Below are 27,067 nucleotides of genomic sequence, written 5' to 3' on the forward strand. Positions count from 1 at the left end.
AGGCTCCTGGTCATTCTCTTGTACAGCTTTGGACTGGATAGAGATATTTATTGACCATTCCCTTTGTTTGCTGATCACTATTTCATTTGGTGTCCTTTAAAAATTTTTGCTGGGATGTTTATTGAGGAATATTGAGGAATTTCACGATGTCATGTTAAGTGGAAGTCCTGAGATTATTTTTTTGATTGATTCCTTCATTCATCCAACAAGTACTCATTAAATGCCTACTATGATACACTTTGTTTTGACCCAAAACAAACTACCCAATGAATTCCTAAATAACTTCTCTTGTAAATCATATCTCCAAAACAATTTGATTTACAGAAAGATGCAATTTTAAACTTTGACTGTGGCATAGATTTTTAATTAGCTTTTATTTTATCCTGAGTCTGGTTAGAAAATTTTCTCCTAGTGATAATTATGGAGACATAACTATTGTTACCTTTGATTTATTTTAAAGATGTCTTTTTATATTTAGATAATTTGTAATAAATAGATGATTTATAATATATTGTGGCATATCCTATAAGATGTTAGTCTTAACTCATTTTCTACCAAACTATCTCACCATCACTTTCCTAATAGTTTATGTTCTGGGTTTGTCAAATAATAGATTGCTGTGAACATTTGTTTCAAGGTCATGCTTATCTACTTTAATCCATTCATCTACATTTCTGCTTTTCATCTAGTACCAGATGGTTTTTGATAATTACTGCTTTGCAATACCCTTTGAAACCTGGTAGTGCTAAATTTCATTCCATCTTACTTTTCTACCACTTTATTTCTTTATATTCTCTAACTTTTATTTCTCCAATTGAATTTTATTGTATCTAATTCTATAAAATACTCCTTTAGCAATTTGATTATGGTGCATACTAAAAATATAGAATTTGTATGTTCATTTTTGTTATACATTTTTACTGTCTAGGAATAGTCCAGCTATATACACTATACATCTCTCCAAATTCTTAGGTAGTCTTATAGTCTATTAAAGTTATTTTGTAATTCTATTTATCTAAGTCTTAAATGTGTTTGAGTAGGTTGATTCTCAAGTATTCAATATATTTTGCTATTATTAAATGGAATTTCTCTTCCTATCTTTCTCTGCTAGTAACATGCACAAAAAAAAATCTATGTTTGATGCTTTGTTTTGTATTGTGTTACTCTACTGAAGCTATTAATTATCTCACAACTGGGTCTCAATCTATGTTTTTTAGCACAATTGTACATTGCTCACTATCATGTATACTACAATCCAAGCTGAACTGTCTTTCTTACTGCTCCTTATGCAGAGAATGTCATTTCCTATCCTCCAGTCTTTATTCTGGTTGTTCCTTATGCTTGGAATATCTTAGTCTCTCTCAAAATCCTTAATTGCTTATGAAATTAAATGTTACCTTTTACAAAATTAAATGCTACCTTCCTGAACTTTGACCGATTCTGGTGCCTTCTCCCTAAAATAAATGTGTATCTATTTTGCATCTATTTCTAGATGCATAAGTTGTCTCCCCTGCCTAGAGTCTATAAGCTCTTTGAAAAGGGGAATATTTAAAGAATTTTGTCTGTATGTCCCTACTTCCTAGAATAATGACCTAGCAAAAAGTGAGTGCTTAAAAGGTACTTGATAATTGACAGATTATTTTTACGAGTCTTAAGGGTTCTTTAAATACCTATCTTTAATACTCCAAGTCATTATTAATCAGAGAAATGCAAATTAAGACAACTCTGAGACAGTACTATATACCTATCAGATTGGCTAGGATGACAGGAAAAGATAGTGCTGAATGTTGGAGGGGATGTGGGAAAACTGGGACACTGATACATTGTTGGTGGAATTGTGAATACATCCAGCCAGAATAATTTGGAACTATGCTCAAAAAGTTATTAAACTGTGCATACCCTTTGATCCGGAAGTATTACTACTGGGCTTATATCCCAAAGAGATCTTAAAAAAGTGAAAGGGACCTGTATATGCAAGAATGTTTGTAGCAGTCCTCTTTGTAGTGGTCAAAAACTGGAAACTGAGTGGATGCCCACCAATTGGAGAATGACTGAATAAATTGTGGTATATGAATGTTATGGAATATTATTGTTCTGTAAGAAATGACCAGCAGGATGATTTCAGAAAGGCCTGGAGAGACTCATATGAACTGATGCAGGAGATCATTAAATACTTCAACAACAATAGTATATGATGATCAATTCTGAGGGATGTGGCCCTCTTCAACAATGAGATGAAACCATCAGTTCCAACAGAACAGTAATGAATTGAACCAGCTACACTCAGTGAAAGAACTCTGGGAAATGAGTGTGAAGCACCACATAGCATTCCCAATCCCTTTATTTTTATCCACCTGCATTTTTGATTTCCTTCACAGGTTAATGGTACATTATTTCAAAGTTTGATTGTTCTTGTGCAGCAAAGTAACTGTATGGATTTATATACATATATTGTATTTAATATATACCAAGTATATAATGGTAGGTATACCTACCATCTGGGGGAGGGGAGTGGGAGGAAGGAGGGGAAAAGTTGGAACAAAAGGTTTTGTAATTGTCAATGATGAAAAATTACCCATGCATATATCTTGTAAATAAAAAGCTATAATAATAATTTTTAAAAATACCTATCTTTATACTCTCCATATTTTCTTTCTTCTTCTTTTTTTAATTGCTAACCCTATTATTTTATAATTACTATTATAACTGCTAAACCTATTGCTATCCCTATTATTAGAGGTGGGGACACAGTCCCAATAATGGAATCTACAGAACAAAGAGTATGAACAAATTAGTGATATCTCTTGTATAATTCCAGATTGTTTTCCTAGAATGGCAGATTCATTTACAATTCCAACCAGCAGTAAATTAGTAAGTCTTTCCTTCCACAATCCCTCCAACGGTAGGTATTTTCCAATTTTTCTAATTTGATGCATGTAAGATTGTTTGCAATTATTAGTGCTTAGTGCAAAATATCTAGCATTATGCTAAATAAGAGTAAAGAGAATGGGCATCATTGTTTTATTCCTGATTTTAGGGGAGAAGTTTCCAATGTTGTCAGTGAGATTTAGGTTGTTTAAATACTGTTTTCTGACTTCCTAATCTAGATATTTCATATTTTTCAAATATGAATTTTATTTATATTTAATACTATAATTATAATACACTCATAGTAGATTAGGACATTTTTTAATTTCCATTTAAATTCACTGTGAATTTCAACATCTTTTTTTTAAAAAATGGTAAAATAGTTTTCCTCTCATTAAAAAAATCAAATTAATTGCAAACCAGTTTTGGTAATCTTTTACAGATTATTTTTGGTCAGAAAAAAGTCTTTGCAGTTTTGAATTTTTCTCCTATTTTATGTTATAGTTTAAGATTTTTGTTGATTTTCTAGTTTTTTATTTGCAAACTTAATTTTATTAGACTCCTGTTTTTATCTCATATATGTGTTCAGAAAGTTACTTTGTATGTTATCTTACTATTTTCTTTAACATTTATTTTTGTTAAACTATGTTCTATGACCCACTCATTATCTAGTCTTCATTTCAGTCTGTGTCCATCTGATTAAAAAGTTTAATTATGTTATAATTTGTATAGAAGGCATTTATTTTTGTCTTTCTGGATTCATGAATTCTTTGTTACAATGAGCTCAATTTTTGTAAAGTTTCTTTGTAATGCTAAAAAAAAAAGGGGGGGAAGGGAGGGGAGAGAGAAAAATTCCTTAAGGTTCTCATCCAAATGGCTTTGATGTAACATACTGTTAAGATTATTACTAAACTATTTGTTAAATTTGTCTAAATATGGAGGTATGCTGAAATCACTCCTACTTACTATTTTTCAAAAAATTCAATTAGCTTATAGGTACTTATATATTATACCATTTGCTGCAAACTATTTCATATTGCTATTATTTCATTATCAATAGTGCCTTTAAGAATAATGATTCTTGTTTGTTTTTTTGGTTACACACACACACTCACATATATATTGTATGTGTGTGTGTGTATAAAAATATACACATACACATATACATATATACATTATACACACACATACACACACACACACAAATATAAACATACTCCCAGTCTGAATGTCATACTAGCCCCTTCTAGTTTATTGTATTCAATTGAGAAATAAATTCTATTCCAACCTTCATTAAAAAAAAAAGGCTTATGAATTTGAATGGTATTAAATGTTTCGTGCATATAGCAAATTGTTGGATTTTTAAAATTCATTTTATGGATGAGTTATTTCATAAACACTCAAAGTTCAAATAAGTTTGTTTTTTCCTCTATCAAATCCCATTGTAATATTTTTTCTTTCTTAAAAAATAAAGAAATAAATAACAAATTTCAATTTATATTGCTTAGAAGAATCTGATCCTAGTCTCCTTTCCTCCTTCAATTTTGAAATTATCTTTAACTTTGCAAGATATGTGGGTAGAAGTTTCTTTTTCTTTTTAGTATATTATTCTAATTTTTCCTTTTCTTTTCTGCTTCTCCTAAGTAGTACTGAATGATTCTAACTAGAGTTCCTCAGTATATATTTTGTCCCCTCTCTGTTGGCTGAAACATTTTTCTTTTGACTTGGGAATTCTTGGCAACCATATTTCTGGAGTTCCTCTAGTCATAAGTAGTAGTGTCTATCAATACGTACTTTGCCTTCTAGTTTCAATATTACTGGGAAATTTTCTTTCATGATTTCTTGAAATATCATAGTCAGTCTTTTTGTTTTAAAATTTTTGTGGAGGTCACTAACTCTCAATAGTGTATATTTTAGACTAATGGCTGTTATTTTAGTCTCCTTAGTTATCATATGTCATCTCCAAATTTTGCTTTTGACAATGTTTCACCCCTACCTACTAGTACCTTTTCCCACTAAAATTACCTTATACTTAGAATATGTGTGTGTCTATTCGCATATATATGTATATGTGTGTGTTATATATGCATATAGCTAGTATAGAGTTCCACTCCCTCTCCCCACTTTTGATTAACACAATCACAAAAGGCCTAGATACTTTAATTGAATAAACATGCAAACTAAATGTTAAGATCCTTAAACAATTTTAAAGTATTAAAGTGTTTTGACTACCATACAGTTGATATGATACAGTGACTGAAAGAATCAAACACACTTCTGGACCTAAGTATAAAAATAGCAATTAAAATAGCAATGAGCCTAGCAAGAAGAGAATTTAGTTGTAGAAGAATTCCAGTTTAAAACTTAGATCCAAGTCCTTCAGAGGACTCATATTTGAAGGGGAAGGGGAAGAAGAGGAAACATTTCATTCTCTCTTTCCACTCTTTCCTATTACGATGTTATTGAGAGCACTGCACCAGTAACAGAGTTAACTAACTGGAATCAGAGAAGATGGATCTGTAAGGAACACATTCACTTAGGAATTACAGACTCCCCCAAAAAGGTAACTAGAAAGAATGACCCCTCGTGACAAAAAGAAGTACTAGCTATAGAAATTACAAAAACACTGACCCTCAGAATCCTACAGAGAACTACCCAGAGGAGAACTTAAGAAAGACTACAGGGAAAGAAAAAATGACTTCTAAAATTACCAGGTCTTGTGGATTACACTTTTGCTCTGTGTTTTCTACACTACTTTTATAGTTTGAACTTTGTGTCTAATTTCCCACAAATATTTGTGGAAGAGAGTTTCTCAGACTTATTTTTGTAACTTCTGTTCTTTCTATACTATATTAGAAAATGCCTTTGACAAAAAAGAAAAAAAATTCTTTAAGCCTACCTGACTTAACAAAAGGAAGTACACAAGGAGGAGCTTATGAGTAATAAGCATTAACTAAACTCTCAAGATTACCATTAGAATACTGAGAGAAGTCGTCAAGAGCTTTGGGGGTGTTTCAAGGGCAAATTCAATTAAAAACAAAATTCAATAAATATTAAATGCCTATGATTTTCAAGGCATGCCAGTTGTTAATAGAAATAAAAAAAAGTTCCTAATCTTACAAAAACTTATAATAATTTAGCCCGATTTATAAAATAAGGAGGATTTGTTCTTGATGACCTCTATGATTTCTTCCAGCTGTAAATCTATGAAACAATGATTTATGACACTAAAGATGCATTATTCTCACATAGCCTCTAATAATCGGTATCTTATGATACTGAAATCAGTGTGAATAGAAGCACTTTGGCACCTCTGCTTTGCTTCCTTTCTGGATCTGCCTAATTGGACCAGGATCTGTGACCGCTGATTCTGTCCCCTCATATAACATTCACAATCCTATTTTCAAACTGGAAAAATTCGCATAAAAAGAATATATTGATAATGAATAAGTCACATAAGAGATGATCTAAGAGGTGCCTAACCTCTTGATACTTTTTTATTGAAGTATTAATCAGAGGGAAACAATATGCTTGCAATAGCTATTAGGACTCACTACTCTGTAGGAGAATACAGGTTGTTCAGACAAGGTTCAGGATGACAGTGAAGCTTGGGAAACTTACAGAAAAGGGAGGGAAAAGGAGGAGCAGAAGAAACATATTTTATGAAGGAAACAATACAATAAAAATTAATATTCAGATAGCAATTTAATGTTTAGAAAGTACTTTCTAATGTATTATCTAATTTGAGTTTCACAACAATCCCGTGAAGTGTTATTATCCTTATTTTATAAAAGCAGAATATGTCTCAGAGAAGGGAAGTGATTCATCTATTTAGTCAGTATCAGGTTTTTGGCTCTGGGTCTTCCTGACCCCAAAGCCTAATATTCTATTCACTGAACCTTTGTCTGGGGCTAGTAATGTCATCCATATCTCCAAAAAAAGACACCCCACTTTTGTGAAGCAATTGGGGTAAGTTAAGAGTACTCCAGGGCTTATTTAAAATCATCTCTAATATGGCTAACTCATCAAAAGCAGAGATGTTCCAAGATGTCTCTGTGGAGAAATTCAAATCCATAAACATTCATTTTGAAACAGATGTTCTTCAAATGGCTATACATGTGGACCCCATTTAAAACTTTGATACTTATCAGTAGTTTAGCCAAATAAGATGGAGGAAGACCATGTAGTAGTAGTAGTAGTAGTAGTAGTAGTAGTAGTAGTAGTAGTAGTAGTAATAACAGTTGTCTATGTGATCCATGGATCTTAAAGTATTTGCAATAAAATGGTACAGTGGAAAGATTATATCTTAGCAGAAAAAGATCTGTCGACCTTGGTGGATTGTAATCGTTGATATAAAATGAATGTATAGGAAAACCTGGGTTCAAATTCTGGCTTTTCTGTTCTTGTACTTTGATGCATAACCTCTCTTCATCTTAATTTCTTCATTTATTAAATGAGGGGATTAGAGGTACATAACCTTAAAAATCTCTTCTAGTTCTAAATTAATTATCTATAGTTTATATTGAGAACATATTTCTAGGTACACAAGATTTAATCTTATTCCGTTATTTGTAGTGAAAGATAGATGACAAATATCCTTCTTTTGGCAGAAGGAATCTGGATCATCCTTTAGGACCCACAGTTCCTTGAATTATTCCTGGCTGTTGGGAAGGATGGACAGCAACTGTCAGAAGCTTATGCTTTCTCTTCATAAGCTGTCAGGAGAAGTGAAGATATGCCCACCCATGCTGGATTGTTTTCTTTCCCCTCTGCAGGGATGTGAATGATTGACATAATTATAGGAAATCACAGCTTACTGATCATCTAACCCAATACTTTGTAGAGAGGAAAACTAAGATTTCAAGAGATGAGATGATTTACACATGTGTGATGCAATGCATCATAGAATCAAAGAATGTAAGCACTAGAAAGCAACCTCTAAGATTACTTAGTCCAATTCCTTCATTTTTACTGAAGTCCAGAAATGGATTAAATAATTTGCTGAGAGTCCATAGGAGTTAAGTAGAAGAACTGGGATTGAAATGAAAATCTCTGAAATCAAAATCTAGCATTCCCTATTACATCAGTAGACCTGGAACAAAATTGAAATGTCTTAATGATTTGCCCGAGGAATTCAAGGTAGAGAATAATTAGTATGGAAATCCTATGAAAAATTAGTTCTTATCTGAAATTTTAAAATTCACATACATTCCAGGATATACTGAGATAACCATATAACCAATAAATAAAATTATATGTTGCATAAATGTACTAAAGACATCTTTACATAAAGAAAATTTGATGAGTTCTGTTTACTAGAAGAATAAATGACAATTATCTCCCCAAATTTTGGATTTCCCAAAGAATGGCAATAGTTTCATCTGTGTTCAACTCCACATATAAGACTATTTTAGAAATATTTTAATATATTTGTTTCCAATAAATATTATACATACATTATTTTGAGGATCTTTAACCACATCTACATCATTTGATGAAGAATTTTCAGGAAGACATTTTTAAAAGCATGATTTTACATTTTAATTAAATTTATTGTTTTGACCATAGAAGAAGATGGTATTTCAATGTTTCATAGCAAGTATCTTGGCACTGATAGACTGAATAAACATTATGAAAAGTAATAATAGCAATGAACACAAAATTTGCAAATAACTTGACTAACTTTTTCTAGGTAAGTATTGTGACATGTGAGAGCAAAATTTCTAAAACAAAATTCTAAATGGAAAATCCAGGTAAAGATTTTCAACATTTGCTTTTTCTCCCTTTCTTTCTTCTTGATCTATTTCCATCACTTGCAGCAGCTCTATAGGTGTTTTGCAATTGCATTTAAAAAAAAAAAAAAAGCTTATTTAGTTACTCAAGCTGAGCAGTTTTAATTTGTTCTAATAGTTGAGGCTAGTAAAGCCATTACCACAGCTGCGGGATGGCATTATCAAAGCCAGCAGCTGTCAGGCACCTTTATTTTTTTTTTTTTTAGGCTGCTTTTATCTCCTCTACTAGGGAACAACTTGCTCTATTTTCCAAAATATTGAATTCTGAAGTCCTCATCTTTAAGAAATTTGTACCTTTAATTTTTTTCAAATGTGATTGAAACAGTTTTTATTTTCAAAATAATCCTGGCAATTTAGTGCTAAGTTTTGCAAATTCAAATCTCAGTTAATTCTGAGCTATTAAAATGAATAATTTTCATTGTATTTATTATTACCAATCAGTGTACACAGCTTTTCAGTGTTCTTCTATCTCACATTAGAAGGAATTTCTAATCCTTTGTCTAAGACCAAAGAGACCTCTGGGGAAAGAGGTCTTTTCTCCCTGCTTCAAGTATTTCCTGTGACTAATTTCTGAAACAACCATGGTCAGGAAGGATAAACAGAAGAGACAGTCAAAGCACGAATAGTGTAGAGAGCATGAAGATGACACAGAAGGACAAGTACCTACACAGGCTGCTGTCACTGACTCCGATGAACTGGCTACAGCAAAACAGGCAACTGACAATATAGTGACTAGATTCAGAAATCCAAATAGGATTAAAAGCAGGAATCTTTATAACCAGAGTTGAGGAAAACTCAAAAAATGAACAAAATATTTTCAGCAACTATTTAACTATTTGTCTAAGGGGTATGTTTAATTAGCTAAGCTTTACTAGTAGCATAATATTTTCCTCTCATTTTTGATTCATACTCTTTGACTTTTTTTTTCTTTCAGTAAATCAAGGATAAGTTATTCTTATTCTTTGAATTTTTCTTTTGCTTTGGTTACTATCATCATCATCATTATTATTTTTTGCTACTAACTGAAGGTTATTTAAATAGAGCTTTTGTGTATTCAGGAGTAACAACAGAGAAGAAAGGAAATTTCTTTTTGTTCTTTCTTGTATTCTTCCTGCCAAAGCATTAGGTCAGCTTGCTACTGTGCAGCATTGCTAAAAATAGCACCCCAGTAAAATATACCCCGAACAAATGGAGCTATCTAAAAGCCACCACTAGATGGCAAGGCAGCTTTAACATTTTTAACATTATGCTTGTATGCAAAATATGACTTGAAAACATCTTAGCAACATATTTTCACCATATTAAACATTATTTTTTATTAATTCACATTTTCATGTCTGGGTTACTATTGGGAAATTATGGGTAACGATGGGAAATTACTTAATCCATATTCTATCTATATTTTAATTGATATTTAATCTACATTTTATGTTCAATAATATGCTGATAAATTCAATAATGATTAACAATAACATTTTACAAGGTATCACCATTTACAATCATATGTGTCTATATATATTCAGTTTTCAATAGTTTCAGTTAATAAAACTAAAGATTTGAAGACCAGAATACAAAAATTCCATTAAGCTAAAAATCAAAACAAAACATAATGCATGCTAAAAATGAACTAAGAAGTCTACCCTATGTTCCAGAGTATTTCAGAGGTATATATTATCTAGAAACAATGATATGATCTGCTTGCATACCTTATAATAAGATTTAATATATTTTATTTAAATGCAGATACAAGGAGTTGACAAAGATCCAAAGAATACAAGATTTGCACCTTCTAATATAAAACACCTTGTGAAAAAATTCAAAGAAAACATACAGCTTAAAATATTTTCCCTAGTTTAGTTAAAGTAAGAAATGTAAAATTTTAGCAAACATTTCAAGCTACAATAACAATTACAGGTCAGCCCTGTTCTCTGTAAGTGTGATCATTACTCCATATGATCTTAAGAGTTCTATAATCTATAATGTACTTTTAGAAATGATCTAGATTTTTCTGTTTCTGTTTTAAATTTTTATTTTAAACTTAAATACAAAATAGGAATAGAAAAAACAATACTGTGTTCACAGCAGAACATGAGATAATTCAAAATATAAAGCAAAAAGACATTTCCATTTCAAGAAAGTCTATATAATAACCTTATATTCAGAGCTGTCCATCTATCTTTGCTTCCTTGTATTTTGTTCTTTACTTTATTCTTTCTTCTTTCCCTCCTCCAAGAAGGCTATTTATTCATGTATGCATATATATACGTGTGTGTATATATATGTACCATACACATGCATATATGCAATAAACATATATATATATATGTATATATGTATATATATATACACACACACACATAGGTATCTGTAATCATATACATATAGACATGTATACATTCATATGCTATGTAAGATTCAAATAAAAAAAAGAATAATTGTTTTCCTTTTTAAAACATTTTCTGTTTTATTTAGCCATTCTATTAAAGCTTAAGGAAAAACTAATCAGTTTGGAAACAAGCTATTTTATTTCAGTAGGGCAAAGGAAGAAAGAACAGGGTAATAGTTACTGACTAGGATGCTCAAAACTCCTCAGTGGGCTGTGAGACCACCTTTTCAAATGAATGTCATTAATAAATAACAAAATGATACAATTCAGTTTTAATTCAGATTTATTATCCAATTAAAATTTAGGCAGGAGTCTTCAATTTGTCATTGGTCAATCTTTTTCAGTCACATAGCAAAGGATAAGCAGAGAGAGTAGAAAGTCAAGCAAGCACAAACTTTTCTACTCATGGCTGAAAGGCTCCAGTATGCCATAAAGTACTGAATCTATTATACTTCTGCCATTCCAGTAGTGAGTTAAACGGAAAAGAACTTGGAACTTTTTTCTTCCCAACTTGAAAAACACTACTCCAGACCAATGGGAATCACTCCAGTGATTCCCAAACTGTTTTGCAATAACCTATAATGTATCCAATTAGCTCAATGTATTTCACTTTCAAAAATGATTTTTTAAAAATATGGCAATTTTGAAGATGATACCGTTATAAAGGAGTAGGTCATCACTTGAAAAAGCTGAGATTCACTACTCTAAGTCTTTCATCAGTAGCACAGTTTATTTTACTTTAGAATATTTATGGATTAACCAGAAAGTTTGACTCTTTACATTTTTATATGAATGGTTTTTATTCTATCAAACAAATCTCCTTTTGTACTTCTAATTCTTCTGCAGTTTTAAATTTTCAATTATATACTGATTTCAATGATAAGCTCTTCAGAAGCAAACTTCTTTTTCAATAAAACTCTAATATCCTTCAGGATGAATAATGTTAATATTTGACCAAATATAAAGCTATTAATCTGAAGAAAATATACCAAGATTGGCTTGTTAAAACGTATGGAATTTGTCTTTTTTTTCGTTCCATCATTCAAATATATTCCTATTTTTCAAGTAAAGGCCTTGTTTTTTAAAAAACCTATATTTTGTTGGTACAAATTCCCATTTAATACAACTTTGTGAATCCAAAATTTGGGAAAATTATATTAAGGAGTCAACTGAAGTTTTAAAGTTAAAACATTTTGGAAAGGTGGCTTGTTATGTAAATAAAATGCAAACATGATTAAGAGGGAAAGTTAATTGTTTTTAGGTACTTTATTAAAATTCATTCACATATAATGTCATTCCATTATAAGCAAAGATTAGAGCTACTATGGTTGGCACTTTGATAGGTTAACTATCAAATCATTCTTCTGAATACATTAAGCTCTAGTAGGCAACACTCCATTGGCCTATTTTTCTGTTCCTGAATATATATATCGAAATATGAGATATTCCCATGAAAATTTCTTTGCAAGTCTTTGAAAATATTCTTTAATTCTGATTTTCACTTCTTCAAACAGATATTTTCCCAAGACAGTGTGAATTAAGAGAAGTTTGTTATTTGTCAAGAAAATACAATATCATTCAGTTACATATAAAAATAATTCATCTTGAATTCCAGAAAAATAAAAGTAGAGTACTGAATTAAAATGAAAATATCTCTAAGGTCCCTTCCTACTCTGTTGTATGGCTACAACTTGGGTAAAAGTTGGCACCTTCTTGTTGGGATCAATTCATCATTCTCTAAAAGGACAGTTAGAGATGTTCATGTTAAGCTCAAATGAGAATTTTCTAGATTGTGTGATCTCAAACTAAAGTAATTTACTGACTCTATTATCCTCTGCATAGATAAATCCATGTGTAAAGAATTTAAGCAAATATTATGATCTATGTTTTTGCATGCTTTTTTTTTCATTCTATTAGCTAAGTGAATTAAAAATTCAAAATAATTACTTGGCATTTTCTAATTACTGGCCATTCCATATTTATACATTTGAAAATATACTTTCCTAATATTTATGTATGCTACAAGTATAGCTCATGTATATTGGTTTTCATTAGTAACTGCCTTCTATTATCTGCCAGAATTCCATATGTTCACTGGTATCCTTCACCATGGGGAAATTTCTTCTCCAGTTGCCTTTCATATTTATAACAAGAAGCAATAGAATGATTGAGGCAGGTGTATAGTTCAAGTTCTTTGTTTTACTGGCAGAAATTATGTAAATAATTTTTTAGAAAGTTGATTCTTCTATTTACTTTTAGGAAATAGGATTTAAGCACATTTCATGCTGTATCAATTACTCTTACCAAGTCTTTACATAGGTAAGGAACCTTAAAAAAAGAAAAGAGGAGAAAATTTTGCACCCTTTATTACAGAAAATACAGAAACTGAAATCATGGCTATGTATCTCTTTTGTTATAAAATACAGAATGGAGATGGAGAGAAATACCATGTAAATTTCTCCTCAAGTCATACCCTGGCAAGGGATATCTTCATTTCCTGCTCAATTTGATAAAGACTTCTGGCATGTCTCTTACAACAATCCTTTCTGAGGAGTCATTCCTTTTAAAGAATAACAGGCTTAAAATAGTTACTATCTGGCAAAGGGGTTGAAAACATGGGGTAAAAATAAAAAGGAATGAAAATATAGAGTGAACTATGAATTACAGAAGACAGGTAGTAAATAATGTAAGCTCCTTACTACAGGTATTGTATTGTTCAGAATCATGAATATGCTGCTGTTTCTGGGTTACTATAAACAGTACAAAAAATAGCATACTGGACTGATTGGTGGGAACAGTGGTTTGCATGAAGGTCCATTAATTCACTTAAGTATGTTAACATATTAGTTGTTGTATTTCTTAGGATAGTGTGTAATTTGCGTGTATGAATATTACTTCATAGATTTATTTGCACATTATCATCATTAGTTTTAAGTTTTAACTGTGGCTTTTTTATTCAATTGCTATACATTGAGAAGCAGCATTGGAGTTGTGAATAGAAAGGACAAGCTGTGAAGTGAAAAAAATCTAGGTCCAAATGTGAGCAAGGGTCACTTAAGCTCTATATGCAGCCAGGCAACTCTCTTAAAATTCCAAGTAGCAGAAGAGTAGCTATTTTGCCTATAGTAGAAGAAATTTCCTCAGAGGGAATTAATTACATCAAAGGAATTACTCTTCCAAACAAAAGAGTAACAGAAACTTTTCTCTATTTCAATAATTTCAAATTTATTCACCAATGATGCTAGTATGGATCATCTAAGGAGTAATTATTAAAGATTTTGAAAATATAAAGCACTAAAATAATAGCCAAACTTTTTCGTGCTCCTAATGTAATCACTGTAAATCATATGTAACATACTTTATTAACTTTGCTAAAATAGCGCTTAATAATATAATCCATCTTTGGTAACATACAAAGATTCTCCAATTTTTTCAAAGATCACAAAATTGATTTTATTTGGAAAATAATTATATGCTAGCTAGTATGTATATGTAAGGTTGGGGATAGGATTTAGATGAGAAAGTGAGCAGAGATAAGGAATGCATTTTATAAAACTAAAAAATCCTAAGGTGCCACAATTATACAAATGTTAGCAATTATTGTGGTAATTAATGACATTGCAACAATTTAAAAATATTGACATACAATATATATTTTTAAATGTTAACTTATACTTCTTTTAACATTCTAGTTGACAAGACACAGTCATTTGTCAAAGATGTGGTCTAAATAGCTCTTCCTGAAATGTACAGTAGGACAAATCGTAAGTTGGCTGTACTTTATAAATACAAGGAAATTTGGGTTTTCTCTGCCTTTGGGAGAAAGGAAGAGTATGGATAGATAAAATTCAATATTATCACAAAACCTAGCTTGAGCAACCTATCCCAACAAAAAACCCTTACCAAATAGTAATATCAAAATTGTAGCCCTTATTTCCCTTTCTTGTCAAGTAGGAAGCAAGATGGTCAAAAGACAAGCAACTGGTGAAGAAGACATGAGGAAAGATAATTTATAAATTGGATAAGAATTCATGAATAATCAAGAACTGGCATATAACATTACGTTCACCGTTAAGATTTAAAACTGACTTATTTTCCTGCATGGCCTCAAACAAAATCCTCTAAGAACTTCTTCCCCTTCACATTCCTGCAGTCACAGTTAGTTTGTGTACCTGAAAGAACCCTGGTGGTACAGGACCTACTGGCATGCCATCTCCTGGGGGAATGTTTCCTAGCACTGGACTGGGAGCTGCTGCAGCACTCTGAAAAGAATAAATGGAAAACAAAAGCCTCTGTCATTACAATGAAGGCACAAAACCAAAGATTAATGTATAAAGGGACAATTAGGGCCAGCAATGAGGACTTCCATGTCCTCATTTCAAAGGTACTTTATAATTCAGTTAGTAATTTAGTCTGGGACTTGTATAGGTCAACTGATTGAACAAGAAGTTTCAAACTTTTGGAAATTACAAAACAATTTTTTCATACTTTTAAAAAATCACGGACCTGAATCAAATAGGTACACATAAACACACATATAGGAGAATATAGCAATAAACTATTTTATCAATTGTCCATTCAAGTAAAAGTTGAGGAATCAAAAAGAAACTTGTAGTAGCATTAAGATTTAATTGTCAAGGTAGTGAGATTAAGAAAGAAAATTCTGGGAACTGTAATAAAATTCTTTTTTGGTTTGTTTTAACTTTTCAATGAATTCACAATGTTTTTATTAACTATTTCTATCTACAAGACTATTATTTAAGTTAGAAACTGACTTTAAGACTTTAAAAATTGACTTCAAAGCTAGAATGACTTGGGTTTGAGCTCTGTGCTGCTGGCTAAATCACATATGCTGCTTTAGGCAATTCTCTAAGACTGAAGTTGCAGAGAAACTGTTGACTAGTATAGGTAGAAAGAATTGCTTGTTTAAGGATGTTAGGGATGTTTAGGGATTCCAATAAAAACACTGGTTTGAGCTCTATTTTCTATGCATAAAATACTGTTAGACACTGGGAATGCAAGGATGTAAAATAAAACCTTGTCCCTGCCATCAAGTCTACATTCTATTTCAGGAAGTAAACATATGAAACATGTCCAAATAAGCAAAGAAAAAGATAGGGTATGGAAGAGGCAAAGGAGAGATATAAAGTACCTCAAGAAAATTTGAGCAGAAAAAGAGAACTCTTTCAATTTGGGAGATTTTTTTAGGGAATGGTAGATAAAAGGGAGAACTTAATAAATGATATGGCACTTGACCTGAGCACAGGAGAAAGAGAAATACTCTTAAAGATTGAAATGTAGGCTATGTACATTATAGGCACAATGACAGCTTGCATAAATGTATGAAGGCAAGGGGCAATACATTGAGCTCAGGGAACAGGTAATTGGGCTTGGCTGAAACACAGTGCATAAAAGAGAGTAATATGGAATACGATTGGAAAGATAGATTAATGTATGACCTTGAATGCTAGGTTGAAAATTTTGTGTTTCAGCATATCAACAACTAAAAGTCACAGAAAGTTTTTGACCAAGTTACTTATGTGTTCCTACTATCTGTATCTTGTTTGTGTTGGAAGCTGTGTGAAGCCTAAATTGAGGGTGCCTTGGTAACAGAACCTTTTACCTTCATCTTGAAGGCTGCAAGATTCATTGAGAAATATGCCTGTTCAGCCCTGAGGCAATATATAAAGGCGTATAATTATTATTGCCAGAGTGGCATAAAGGTTGCCTCTACTTTCTTCAGATACCCTTGGTCTGGCCCTTAATATCAGAATGCTTGGTAGGAAAGAATTTTAGTTATTCTTTTGATAAGAGTTTGTAAAGTTCTTTTTCATTAAAATAGGGAGTATGAATGAAGAAACATCACATTACAACAGATGTAGGGGTTAAAAAAAGCATCCTAAAGTAAAGTCAGGAAAGCTACAATATTGTTAAATGGAATTTAAAATACATTTCAATCCCCTTCACTCTTCTTTCTCCTACCTTCTCCCTGTCCTCACACAAAATTAGGCATGTGACTAGTGTCCAGAACTTAAACAAGACCAATAACCTTAAATATAAAAGAAATTAGTTTTAGTCATCAAATCTCAGAGCTTATAATAGAAAAAATGTGTAAATGAATCTTAATGCAATATTGGTCCTTAAAATACATGTAGCAATAAGACCCTTGAAAAACTGAAAAATACAAGGTATCTATTTCAAAAAATGATGAAAATCTGTCTTTAAATAGAACACAATTTCCATTTTTAAACAACTCTTCTTTTAAACAAGTATTTGACTGTTTCTTTATCATAGTTTCAGAATTCTGGCAATTTGACTTTTTGCACATAATGTATATACTGATCAGAACAAAAGATGGCAGAAATTAATTTCTACATACTATGTTAAGTTCTTTGTACTAATATCTTTATTTTTACTTTAGTTATAGACTGTATTTAAATGTTTTATTTGGTATAGTATGTGAATTTATAATTTAAGGTCTTGGGGAGTAGAGGGTACCCCCCACTTCTGTAATTTCTTCTTTAGCCTGGTGGGGCACTGAATAAATGCTTGTCTGCACTGATTGTAGAGGGGAAGAGCCTGGTGATAAGGAGATCAGTAAGGAGGTTATCACAATAGTCCAAGTGAGAGATGAAGAGATTTGAAGTAGGGCAATCACTAAGCAGAGAGAGAAGAGCATGGTTTGTAAAAGACTTTGGAGGTAGAATCGATAGAACTTGGCTTCTGGTAGCATGGCATGAGAAGAGAGAAGAATCAATGATGATTGAAGTTTTTAACCTGAGTGACTAAGGGGATAGTGGCACCATCAACAGAAATAGGATAATTTGGAGGAAGAAAAGGTTTGGGGGGAGTTATTGATGAGTTCAATTTGGGTTACACTGAATTTGAGCTGTCATCATGACGTACAAGTAATGGTAAAGATAAAATTTTCTGCCTATGAGAATCATTATTTATATTACTTTCTGGTGGACTCCTCGACTCTACTTAGGAACAATGCACTGTTCTAAGGGTGAGCAGGGTAATATGATTTGGAGAATGATGTAGACAAAAACTAGATTTAAGAAGACTATTTTCTATTTAAAAGACTTTTTAAAATGAGTGATTCCATTGAAATCCAATTCTACTTGCAAAATACAAAAGTATTCTATAAAACAGATTGAAAAACTGCTAAAAAAAAAAAAAGACACATCATGAATTTCATTTTATTTTGGGGGGCCAATAATCAGTGTTCTAACTATAGATTTCATCCTTAACTGGCACCAGTCATCATGCAAGTACTGAAATTGGTTACAAAAGGGATCAGGAAATAAACCAAAGGTGAATTAATGTTAATTTATTATTTCTGGAGGAAAAAAGCAAACTTAAAACGTTAAAGTGAGTAAGGTATGTATGATCATTTTTATAATAATAGCATATTCATCCATACAGCAAATTATTATAATAATGCCATGACATTTGAGCATATGTGTTGAATGTTGTATGTATATATTTCTTACTGTATACTAATATGAATACTTAAAATTTTACATATGTTCCACAGAAAATGCAATCATCATCAAGTATAAAGGCCGTTGAATTTTAATATTACCTTAAGGTAGCCCCAAATTTAAACAGTGCTATCTGAAATGTTATTTAGCTATGAATGTGCCTAGCCAAATTCATAGTCTTGCCAAAAACTACCCCTTAGCAAACTGAATTCCGGTTTACATTTTTTTTTTTAAACCAAAAAGCATAAAAGGAGAAAAGATTTCTGAGAAAAAAGAATTAAAAAATAAATTGGTTTTAAATGGAAAAAAATTAAATTTATTTGTAAGGTAAATTGCTATTATTTCATATTGTTTTATGTTTATAATTATACATTTGCCAAAGTATAATATGTCCAAAATAGTGCAGCATAAAAGGGAGTAAGCAGACTAAGCTCCTAATACCTGCTCTTAATACCAGTGGGTGGCCATGGGCAAGTTATTTAATCTTCCTGAACTTCAGTTTCTTCATCTGAAAAATTAGGGATAAGACCTGTGGTCTTAGGGTTCAAAATGGTGAAAAACAACATAATCTTGGGCAAATTTTCTCTCTGTGGAATATCTCCATTTTCCCAGTATGCGCGCGCGCACACACACACACACACACACACACACACAGTCATGAAGATTCTTCTACTCTGGGAAGTCCCTACCTACACCCATGAGGACACAGGTCAAGGAGTGAGTTAATGGGAAAACACAAAAATAGGAGAAAGTGTGATATAATTAATAAATTATAACAATGTATATTTAGAAAAAAGGATATATAGAAAAAGATCTGCTATTTCAAAGAGACAACTTAAAACTGGTATTTTTAGGTGTTAGGCCACTCTTTTTCAATTATAGGCATATAATAGCAATATAAAAATATTTAGACAATTGAAATTAGCTGGTATCAGTTATTTTTAATCTTTTTGAGATTACACTAAATTATTTGATCAGCTTAACTTTTGTTGTTTCAAAAATAGTCTGCTGATTCAAGATATTAAGATACATTCTTTAAAAGTATTCTCTATCTTCTAACTGATATCTGTTTTTAATGATGGAAAATAATTTAAATAATTTTACCCTCTGGAAAATTAAGTATTTCCTTTCATATCCCTACTCAATTGTAAAGAATCAATATCCTCCTTTGCTGCACTACATTCTCTGATATTAATGATTAGAGGCATTGCATAACTTGGAGTTTTTAGTATTTCAAAGATTTCTGCCTGTATCAGTTTCCAATGAGCTTTTCAGAATATTTTAAATATGGTTATGACCAAGTGTAGTATTTAATGCTTTAATTTCTGGGCAGATCTTTAAAAATGTCTCCTGACATTTAGAAGATATTTTAAAAACACTTGCTGAATAAATGAATGAATGATGTATGAGTAGACACACTTAACTGTGGAAGAAAAGATATTTTAATATGATTTCAATTCTGTATATTTTGATTTCCCTCTTACAAAAATAATTTTGTTATTTTTGTAAGGGAAACAGAGAAGGAAAATCCCTGCCCTAATAAATTGTAATTGAGGGAAACAATGTGTACATAATTAAGTGTGACAACATAAAAGGTGAAGAGAAGAATGAAAAAGAAGTCACACAAAGTTCTTGCAGAAAAATTAGAGAGGAGCAACCACCTTTAACTGAAAGATGTTTCAGGAAACATTTTATGGAAAAGCTGAAGTTAAGTGCCTTGAAAGAAGAGGATCTCTATAGACACAGATGACAATGGAGTTGTTTGGTTTTTTTTCCTACAAAGCATAGAAAATGGACTACTTGAATTGGCAAGGATAGAAGACTACAGAAAAAGAATGGGGTATTACTGCAAGTACTATATGGCTGAAATATAGAGTATATAAAGATAAATAGTGTAAAAGAAGGCCCAAAAAATCATGTTAGAAATAGACTATCGAATATTAGGAAACTATTAGCATAATTGACTATGTTAATAACCAAACAAACAAAAACCATATGATCATCTCAATAGATGCAGAAAAAGCATTTGATAAAATCCAACAGCCATTCCTAATAAAAACACTTGAGAGTATAGGAATAAAAGGACTTTTCCTTAAAATAGTCAGGAGCATATATTTAAAACTGTCAGTAAGCATCATATGCAATGGGGAAAAACTGGAACCTTTCCCAGTAAGATCTTGAGTGAAGCAAGGTTGCCCACTACCACCATTATTATTCAATATTGTATTAGAAACACTAGCCTCTGCAATAAGAGTCGAGAAAGAGATTAAAAGAATTAGAGTAGGCAATGAGGAAACCAAACTATCACTCTTTGCAGATGATATGATGGTATACCTAGAGAATCCCAGAGATTCTACTAAAAAGCTATTAGAAATAATTCATAATTTTAGCAAAGTAGCAGGATACAAAATAAATCCCCATAAATCCTCAGCATTTTTATACACCACCAACAAAATCCAAGAGCAAGAGATACAAAGAGAAATTCCATTCAAAATAACTGTTGATAGCATAAAATATTTGGGAATCTACCTACCAAAGGAAAGTCAGGAATTATATGAGCAAAATTACAAAAGACTTTCCACAAAATAAAGTCAGACTTAAATAATTGGAAAAATATTAAGTGCTGTTGGATAGGCCGAGCGAATATAATAAAGATAACAATACTCCCCCTCAGCTAATCTATTTATTTAGTGCTATACCAATCAGACTTCCAAGAAAATATTTTAATGATCTAGAAAAAAATAACAACAAAATTCATATGGAACAATAAAAAGTCGAGAATCTCAAGGGAATTAATGAAAAAAAATCAAATGAAGGTGGTCTAGCTGTATCTGATCTAAAATTATATTATAAAGCAGCAGTCACCAAAACCATTTGGTATTGTCTAAGAAATAGATTAGTCAATCAGTGGAAAAGATTAGGTTCACAAGACAGAATAGTCAACTATAGCAATCTAGTGTTTGACAAACCCAAAGATCCTAACTTTTGAGATAAGAATTCATTATTTGATAAAAACTGCTGGGATAACTGGAAATTAGTATGGCAGAAATTGGGCATGGACCCACACTTAACACCATATACCAAGATAAGATCAAAATGGGTCCATGACCTAGGCATAAAGAATGAGATTATAAATAAATTAGAGGAACATAGGATAGTTTATCTCTCAGACTTGTGGAGGAGAAAGAAATTTGTGACCAAAGATGAACTAGAGACCATTATTGATCACAAAATAGAAAATTTTGATTATATCAAATTAAAAAGCCTTTGTACAAACAGAACTAATGTAAACAAGATTAGAAGGGAAGCAACAAACTGGGAAAACATCTTTACAGTTAAAGGTTCTGATAAAGGCCTTATTTCCAAAATATATAGAGAACTGACCCTAATTTATAAGAAACCAAGCCATTCTCCAATTGATAAATGGTCAAAGGATATTTTACAGACAATTTTCAGATGATGAAATTGAAACTATTACCACTCATATGAAAGAGTGTTCCAAATCACTATTGATCAGAGAAATGCAAATTAAGACAACTCTGAGATACCACTACACACCTGTCAGATTGGCTAAGATGACAGGAAAAAATAATGATGAAGGTTGGAAGGGATGCGGGAAAACTGGGACACTGATGCATTGTTGGTGGAGTTGTGAACGAACCCAACCATTCTGGAGAGCAATCTGGAATTATGCCCAAAAAGTTATCAAAATGTGCATACCCTTTGATCCAGCAGTGCTACTACTGGGCTTATACCCCAAAGAGATTACTAAAGAAGGGAAAGGGACCTGTATGTGCCAAAATGTTTGTGGCAGCCCTGTTTGTAGTGGCTAGAAACTGGAAAATGAATAGATGCCCATCAACTGGAGAATGGCTGGGTAAATTGTGTATATGAATGTTATGGAATATTATTGTTCTGTAAGGAATGACCAGCAGGATGAATACAGAGAGGCTTGGAGAGACCTACATGAACTGATGCTAAGTGAAATGAGCAGAACCAGGAGATCATTATATACTTCGACAATGATATTGTATGAGGATGTATTCTGATGGAAGTGGATTTCTTTGACAAAGAGACCTAACTGAGTTTCAATGTATAAATGATGGACAGAAACAGCTACACCCAAAGAAAGAACACTGGGAAACGAATATGAACTATTCACATTTTTGATTTCCTTCCCGAGTTATTTTTACCTTCTGAATCCAATTCTCCCTATGCAACAAGAGAACTGTTCGGTTCTGCAAACATATATTGTATCTAAGATATACTGCAACATCTAACATATATAGGACTGCTTGCCATCTAGGGGAGGGGGTGGAAGGAGGGAGGGGAAAAATCGAAACAGAAGCGAGTGCAAGGGATAATGTTGTAAAAAATTACCCTGGCATGGATTCTGTCAATATAAAGTTATTATTAAATAAAATTAAATTAAAAAAAAAAAGAGAAATAGACTATCGAGTTTAGGGAGTTTATTTTGTTAACTGTCTGAAGGGTAAGAGATTAGGGTGATCACTTGAGACTTTTAAAAATAGTTCAATGAAAAGATGGCTTGGACCAGAATCAGAAGTTTTTAAGTTTTCAAAATGATAAGTGTAATTCTGAAAAGGGATAATTTATAGTATGGAGAAATTGACATATGTAAGAATATACTGTCTAAATGAGAGCTGCTCTAAAATTATCAAACAGAATCAAAGTTAGCCTGGGGACATAGGATTTAAGTAGAAAGGAGTACTAAATTTTTTGTTTATCCATGATGATAATGTTTCTAATATTTAAAATATATAATTATATGATTTTTTTCTGTTTCTGTGGGAGAAAACTTATTTAGGTTTTCTAAAGTTTTTCTGACTTCCCTCCCATGTTTACATTAGTTAGAGGTATCAGTTGATTTGTGAAAATTTGTGTATTCAGTAAGTTCAGAGAAATATAGGAAGTTTACCAAATAGAGAACTACTCCTAGCAGGGTTCTCACAGTCTAGCATAAAACAAGACTAATGCATAGATAATTGCAATACACAATAATACAAGGTAAGTAAATGAAGAGACTCTTACAAGAAAGTTCTAGGAGAGTTTCACAAGTCTTGCAAGGCAGCTAATGTCTGTATTGTTATGACTTTTTAATTCATGATATGCTACTTTTAGGCTTTGATAACTATTCAAACCATAGAAAGGACAATAAATAATTTTGGGACATCAAAAACTATCAGTAAATATTAATTTTATTTGTGTTGCACCACAGGGAATTTTTTCATGCAACACATGTGGAATTTGGATTTAAGATTGAATTCCCATTATGGAGCTCTATTTCTATATTTATAATTTTGCTTGAGTACATTTCTACTAATCAAACCTGAATATAAAAAGTACTGATGAAATCTATTTGGTCTTTAGTATAGGATTAATTTAATTGGCATATATTTGCTTTGAATTATTGAATCATTAAACAGGTTTATATTTTTTCCATCATAAGTTTCACAAAGATAGTGACAATATTTTATTTAAAATTTTTTTTTCTCAGATTGCTTAAAATTTTGCTTACAAAAGAATAGATGAAAACCTGGATTTTCAGAAGAACTCAATTCGGTAGAATTATTTTCTTTGCCAAAAGGAATACAAAATTACCTAAAATTATACCAGAAATGATACCAGAGTATGGGTTCTTATTTCAAATCCATGGAAAGTTTTTAAGAACATTAACTAGATTGGAAAAAAAAAAATCAGGTTTTACATCTTTAGCATTAGAAATATATTTAGCATATAGTTGTGAACTCTAGTTTAATTCTATCTGTTTTTTCAGTCAACTACTTATATAACAAAATATTGGCATTTTGGTGGCAATATTTTAAAAGATCAAAAAGATGGGACATTTAATTAATACATTATAGGTAGCATTTTTCTCTAAAAAAAAAAAAAAAAGAAAAAGAAAAAGAAACAGCGTATTCCTACCATTGTGGGCAAAGGAGTTGTGATTGTGAAAATGAGACAAAAATGGAAATTGATGAAGAACTGTATCTCCAAATTGGAAAATTAATTTAAACCAAACCCACAAGAATTCTTACAATGTTTGCTGAATTTTTAAACCTAGAGGATTCTAAGTTTTGTACAATAAACGTGATCTATCAATGAAGTTAAACATTCACATATTTCTTCATGTCCATTTCTCTACTTCTGAATGCATTTAGGGCTCTTGGTCTGTCTGTAGCCTTTTCTGTATATATCTGAGTTCACTTTTCCATAACTATACATACATAAACCTCTGACTTTTTGGGGTCTTTTTTTTTCTCTATATCTTTATCTATCTTACCAGCTTTCTTCCGTTACCATCAACCACCTTTGTCATGTCTCTTCCTTGACATGCCATATCACAGAACAAACAATAAAAAACTGAATTTTAAAAAAAAATTTATAAACAATTTTGGGTTCTTAATTAATTTAAAGAGCAGATAAATAGTTTTATATTTAATTTCTTTAAAAGAATCCAAAATAACATAAATTTAAAATCATTAAAGTTTAATTTAATTAAGCAATTACACAAACATTTTATAAGTGCTTAATATACATAAGGTACTATGTAATATATACATTGGAGAGATCCAAAGGTAGAAAAGGAAAAGTTCTCTGCCCCAACCTGCTACTATTATACCCTGTGCCCTACCAATATGGGAAATTTCAGCATATATACATATAGTAAATATAAATTATATACAAAGGAATTGATCTTGCATAAGAATTAGCCTCTGAGCTCAGTCTTAAAGGATGTTGATAGATTCCAAGAGGCAGAAGTGAAGAGGGAATGAAGCATGAAGGACAGATTATATGAAGATATGGAGGCAGGAACTGTATAAGGAAGGCTATAATGGATAAAGTAAAGCAGGCCAGTATGCCAGGAACAGAACAATGAATGAGGAAGATTAATGCAAAACCCTCGAGGCAATAGGGTACCATTAAACCATTTTGAGCAGTGGACAAGCACAATCAGACCTGGGTTTTAGGGATATAGTTCAATTATGTAGGAAATGGATTGGAGTAGGGAAACCTAGAAGCAGGGCTACTGCAATTAGTCCAAACTAGTTGACTTGTTTGATTCTTAATTCTTATCTTTTATGAATAAATGGTAGTTGCTAAAGTGAGAAAAAAAATCCTAATCCAATAATAAACTTGAATCATGCTTTAAAAGGGGAGGTAAAACATAAAATAAATTTGTATGCATTGTTATTTAATAAACATTTGTTGAATAACAAGGGTTTAAAATGGACAACATCCTCATAATTGTTAATGTTATTAGTTAAGATTGGATTAAGAGCCTATGATTTGTTCCTATGGTTAATCTTATTCATTAAAGGAAATGAGACAAAACATTCTGTGATTTTTAAGATTGCAAAAAGGGTAGATTTTGGAGACTACAAACCAATATTCTGGCAGAAATTTGGAAGAGTTAATTAAACAGATGGTTTGTGAAGACTTATCTAAAGGAAAGTAAGGCTCACTAAGAATTAGGTTAAGTGAGAGCAAAAATCACTAGCAAAATATGTCCAATTAACCCCCCTTTTCTTCTTCTATAGTATTATTATACTTGTAGAAAAGGGGATTTCAACAGTGGTAAACCACTTTAATATCTTTGACAAGAAAGCCCTAAATGGAGTCACAAAGAGTTGGACGTGACTGAAACTGAACAAAATATTAGGCACTGTGCTAAGCACTGGGGATACAACCTATAGTCACATAGCTTTCCATCATATTTTGTACTGTAACTCAGATCTTCTGCCTCTATGTCTAGTAATGTTTCTAGCATGACACTTCAGATGAAATTGAACAAGAATAAATATTTTGCATTTAAGTTTATATTTAAGTCTATTCATTGTTTTAAGTTGGGCACAATATAAACTAAAAAATGTCATAGTTGTTTGAAAAAAAAAAGTACTAATAAATCTCTGGCTACATTAATAGAAGTATAATGTCCAAATCAAAGGAGTATTATAATAGTATTCTCTAATCACATTCTATCCAGTACACACTATTTGTAGCTCTGGGACCTATATTTTAAGAAATTTTGGCAAGTATGTTGTAGTAAAAATAAAAATAATTTTTTTTAAAAAATAAATAAATAAGTTTGGATTTGAATCATAAGAATCCTGAATTATTCTGTTTATTGGTTCATACCTTTGAGGAAGGCCTGGATCATAGCTAGAATGCAATCAGTATTGTAAGAGGACCAGAACTGGTTCTTACAAGAACCAATTAAAAGAATGAAAAGGAAAAAAATTGGGGGATAAGGAGGAAATATAAGTATTTGAAAGATTAGAATGTGAAGAAAATGTGACTTTGTTAGGCCATTGTTAGAGGTGTTCTGTTCTTTGATTTTTACTACCTTTAAGGAAGGACATTAACAAGCTGAATCATATCCAGAAGAAGACAACCAGAATTGTGAGAAGACAACAGACTATATTTTAGAGGAACCAATTGAAAGAATAGGGGAAGTCTAGAATGAAGAAGAAAAAAATGTTTTTTTTGGGGGGGGGAAATAACTGTCTTCA

At 31.5% G+C, this 27,067-nt stretch overlaps 1 protein-coding gene across 6 annotated transcripts in view; it reads right to left on the reverse strand.

Moving 5' to 3' along the window:
- The window catches only part of SSBP2 (single stranded DNA binding protein 2), a 369,390-nt gene that overhangs the window by 95,556 nt on the left and 246,767 nt on the right, over positions 1 to 27,067 (reverse strand). For 4 of the 6 annotated variants that reach the window (XM_051992881.1, XM_051992888.1, XM_051992867.1 and 1 more), the window contains exon 5: positions 15,219 to 15,308. The exons of the other annotated variants lie outside the window; for them this stretch is intronic. In XM_051992881.1, coding sequence (XP_051848841.1) covers positions 15,219 to 15,308 — 90 coding nt within the window. The remainder of the gene's footprint in view (positions 1 to 15,218; positions 15,309 to 27,067) is intronic. 6 annotated transcript variants of the gene reach the window in all.

This window comes from Antechinus flavipes, chromosome 1 (assembly GCF_016432865.1).
Source record: "Antechinus flavipes isolate AdamAnt ecotype Samford, QLD, Australia chromosome 1, AdamAnt_v2, whole genome shotgun sequence".
NCBI lineage: Eukaryota > Metazoa > Chordata > Mammalia > Dasyuromorphia > Dasyuridae > Antechinus > Antechinus flavipes.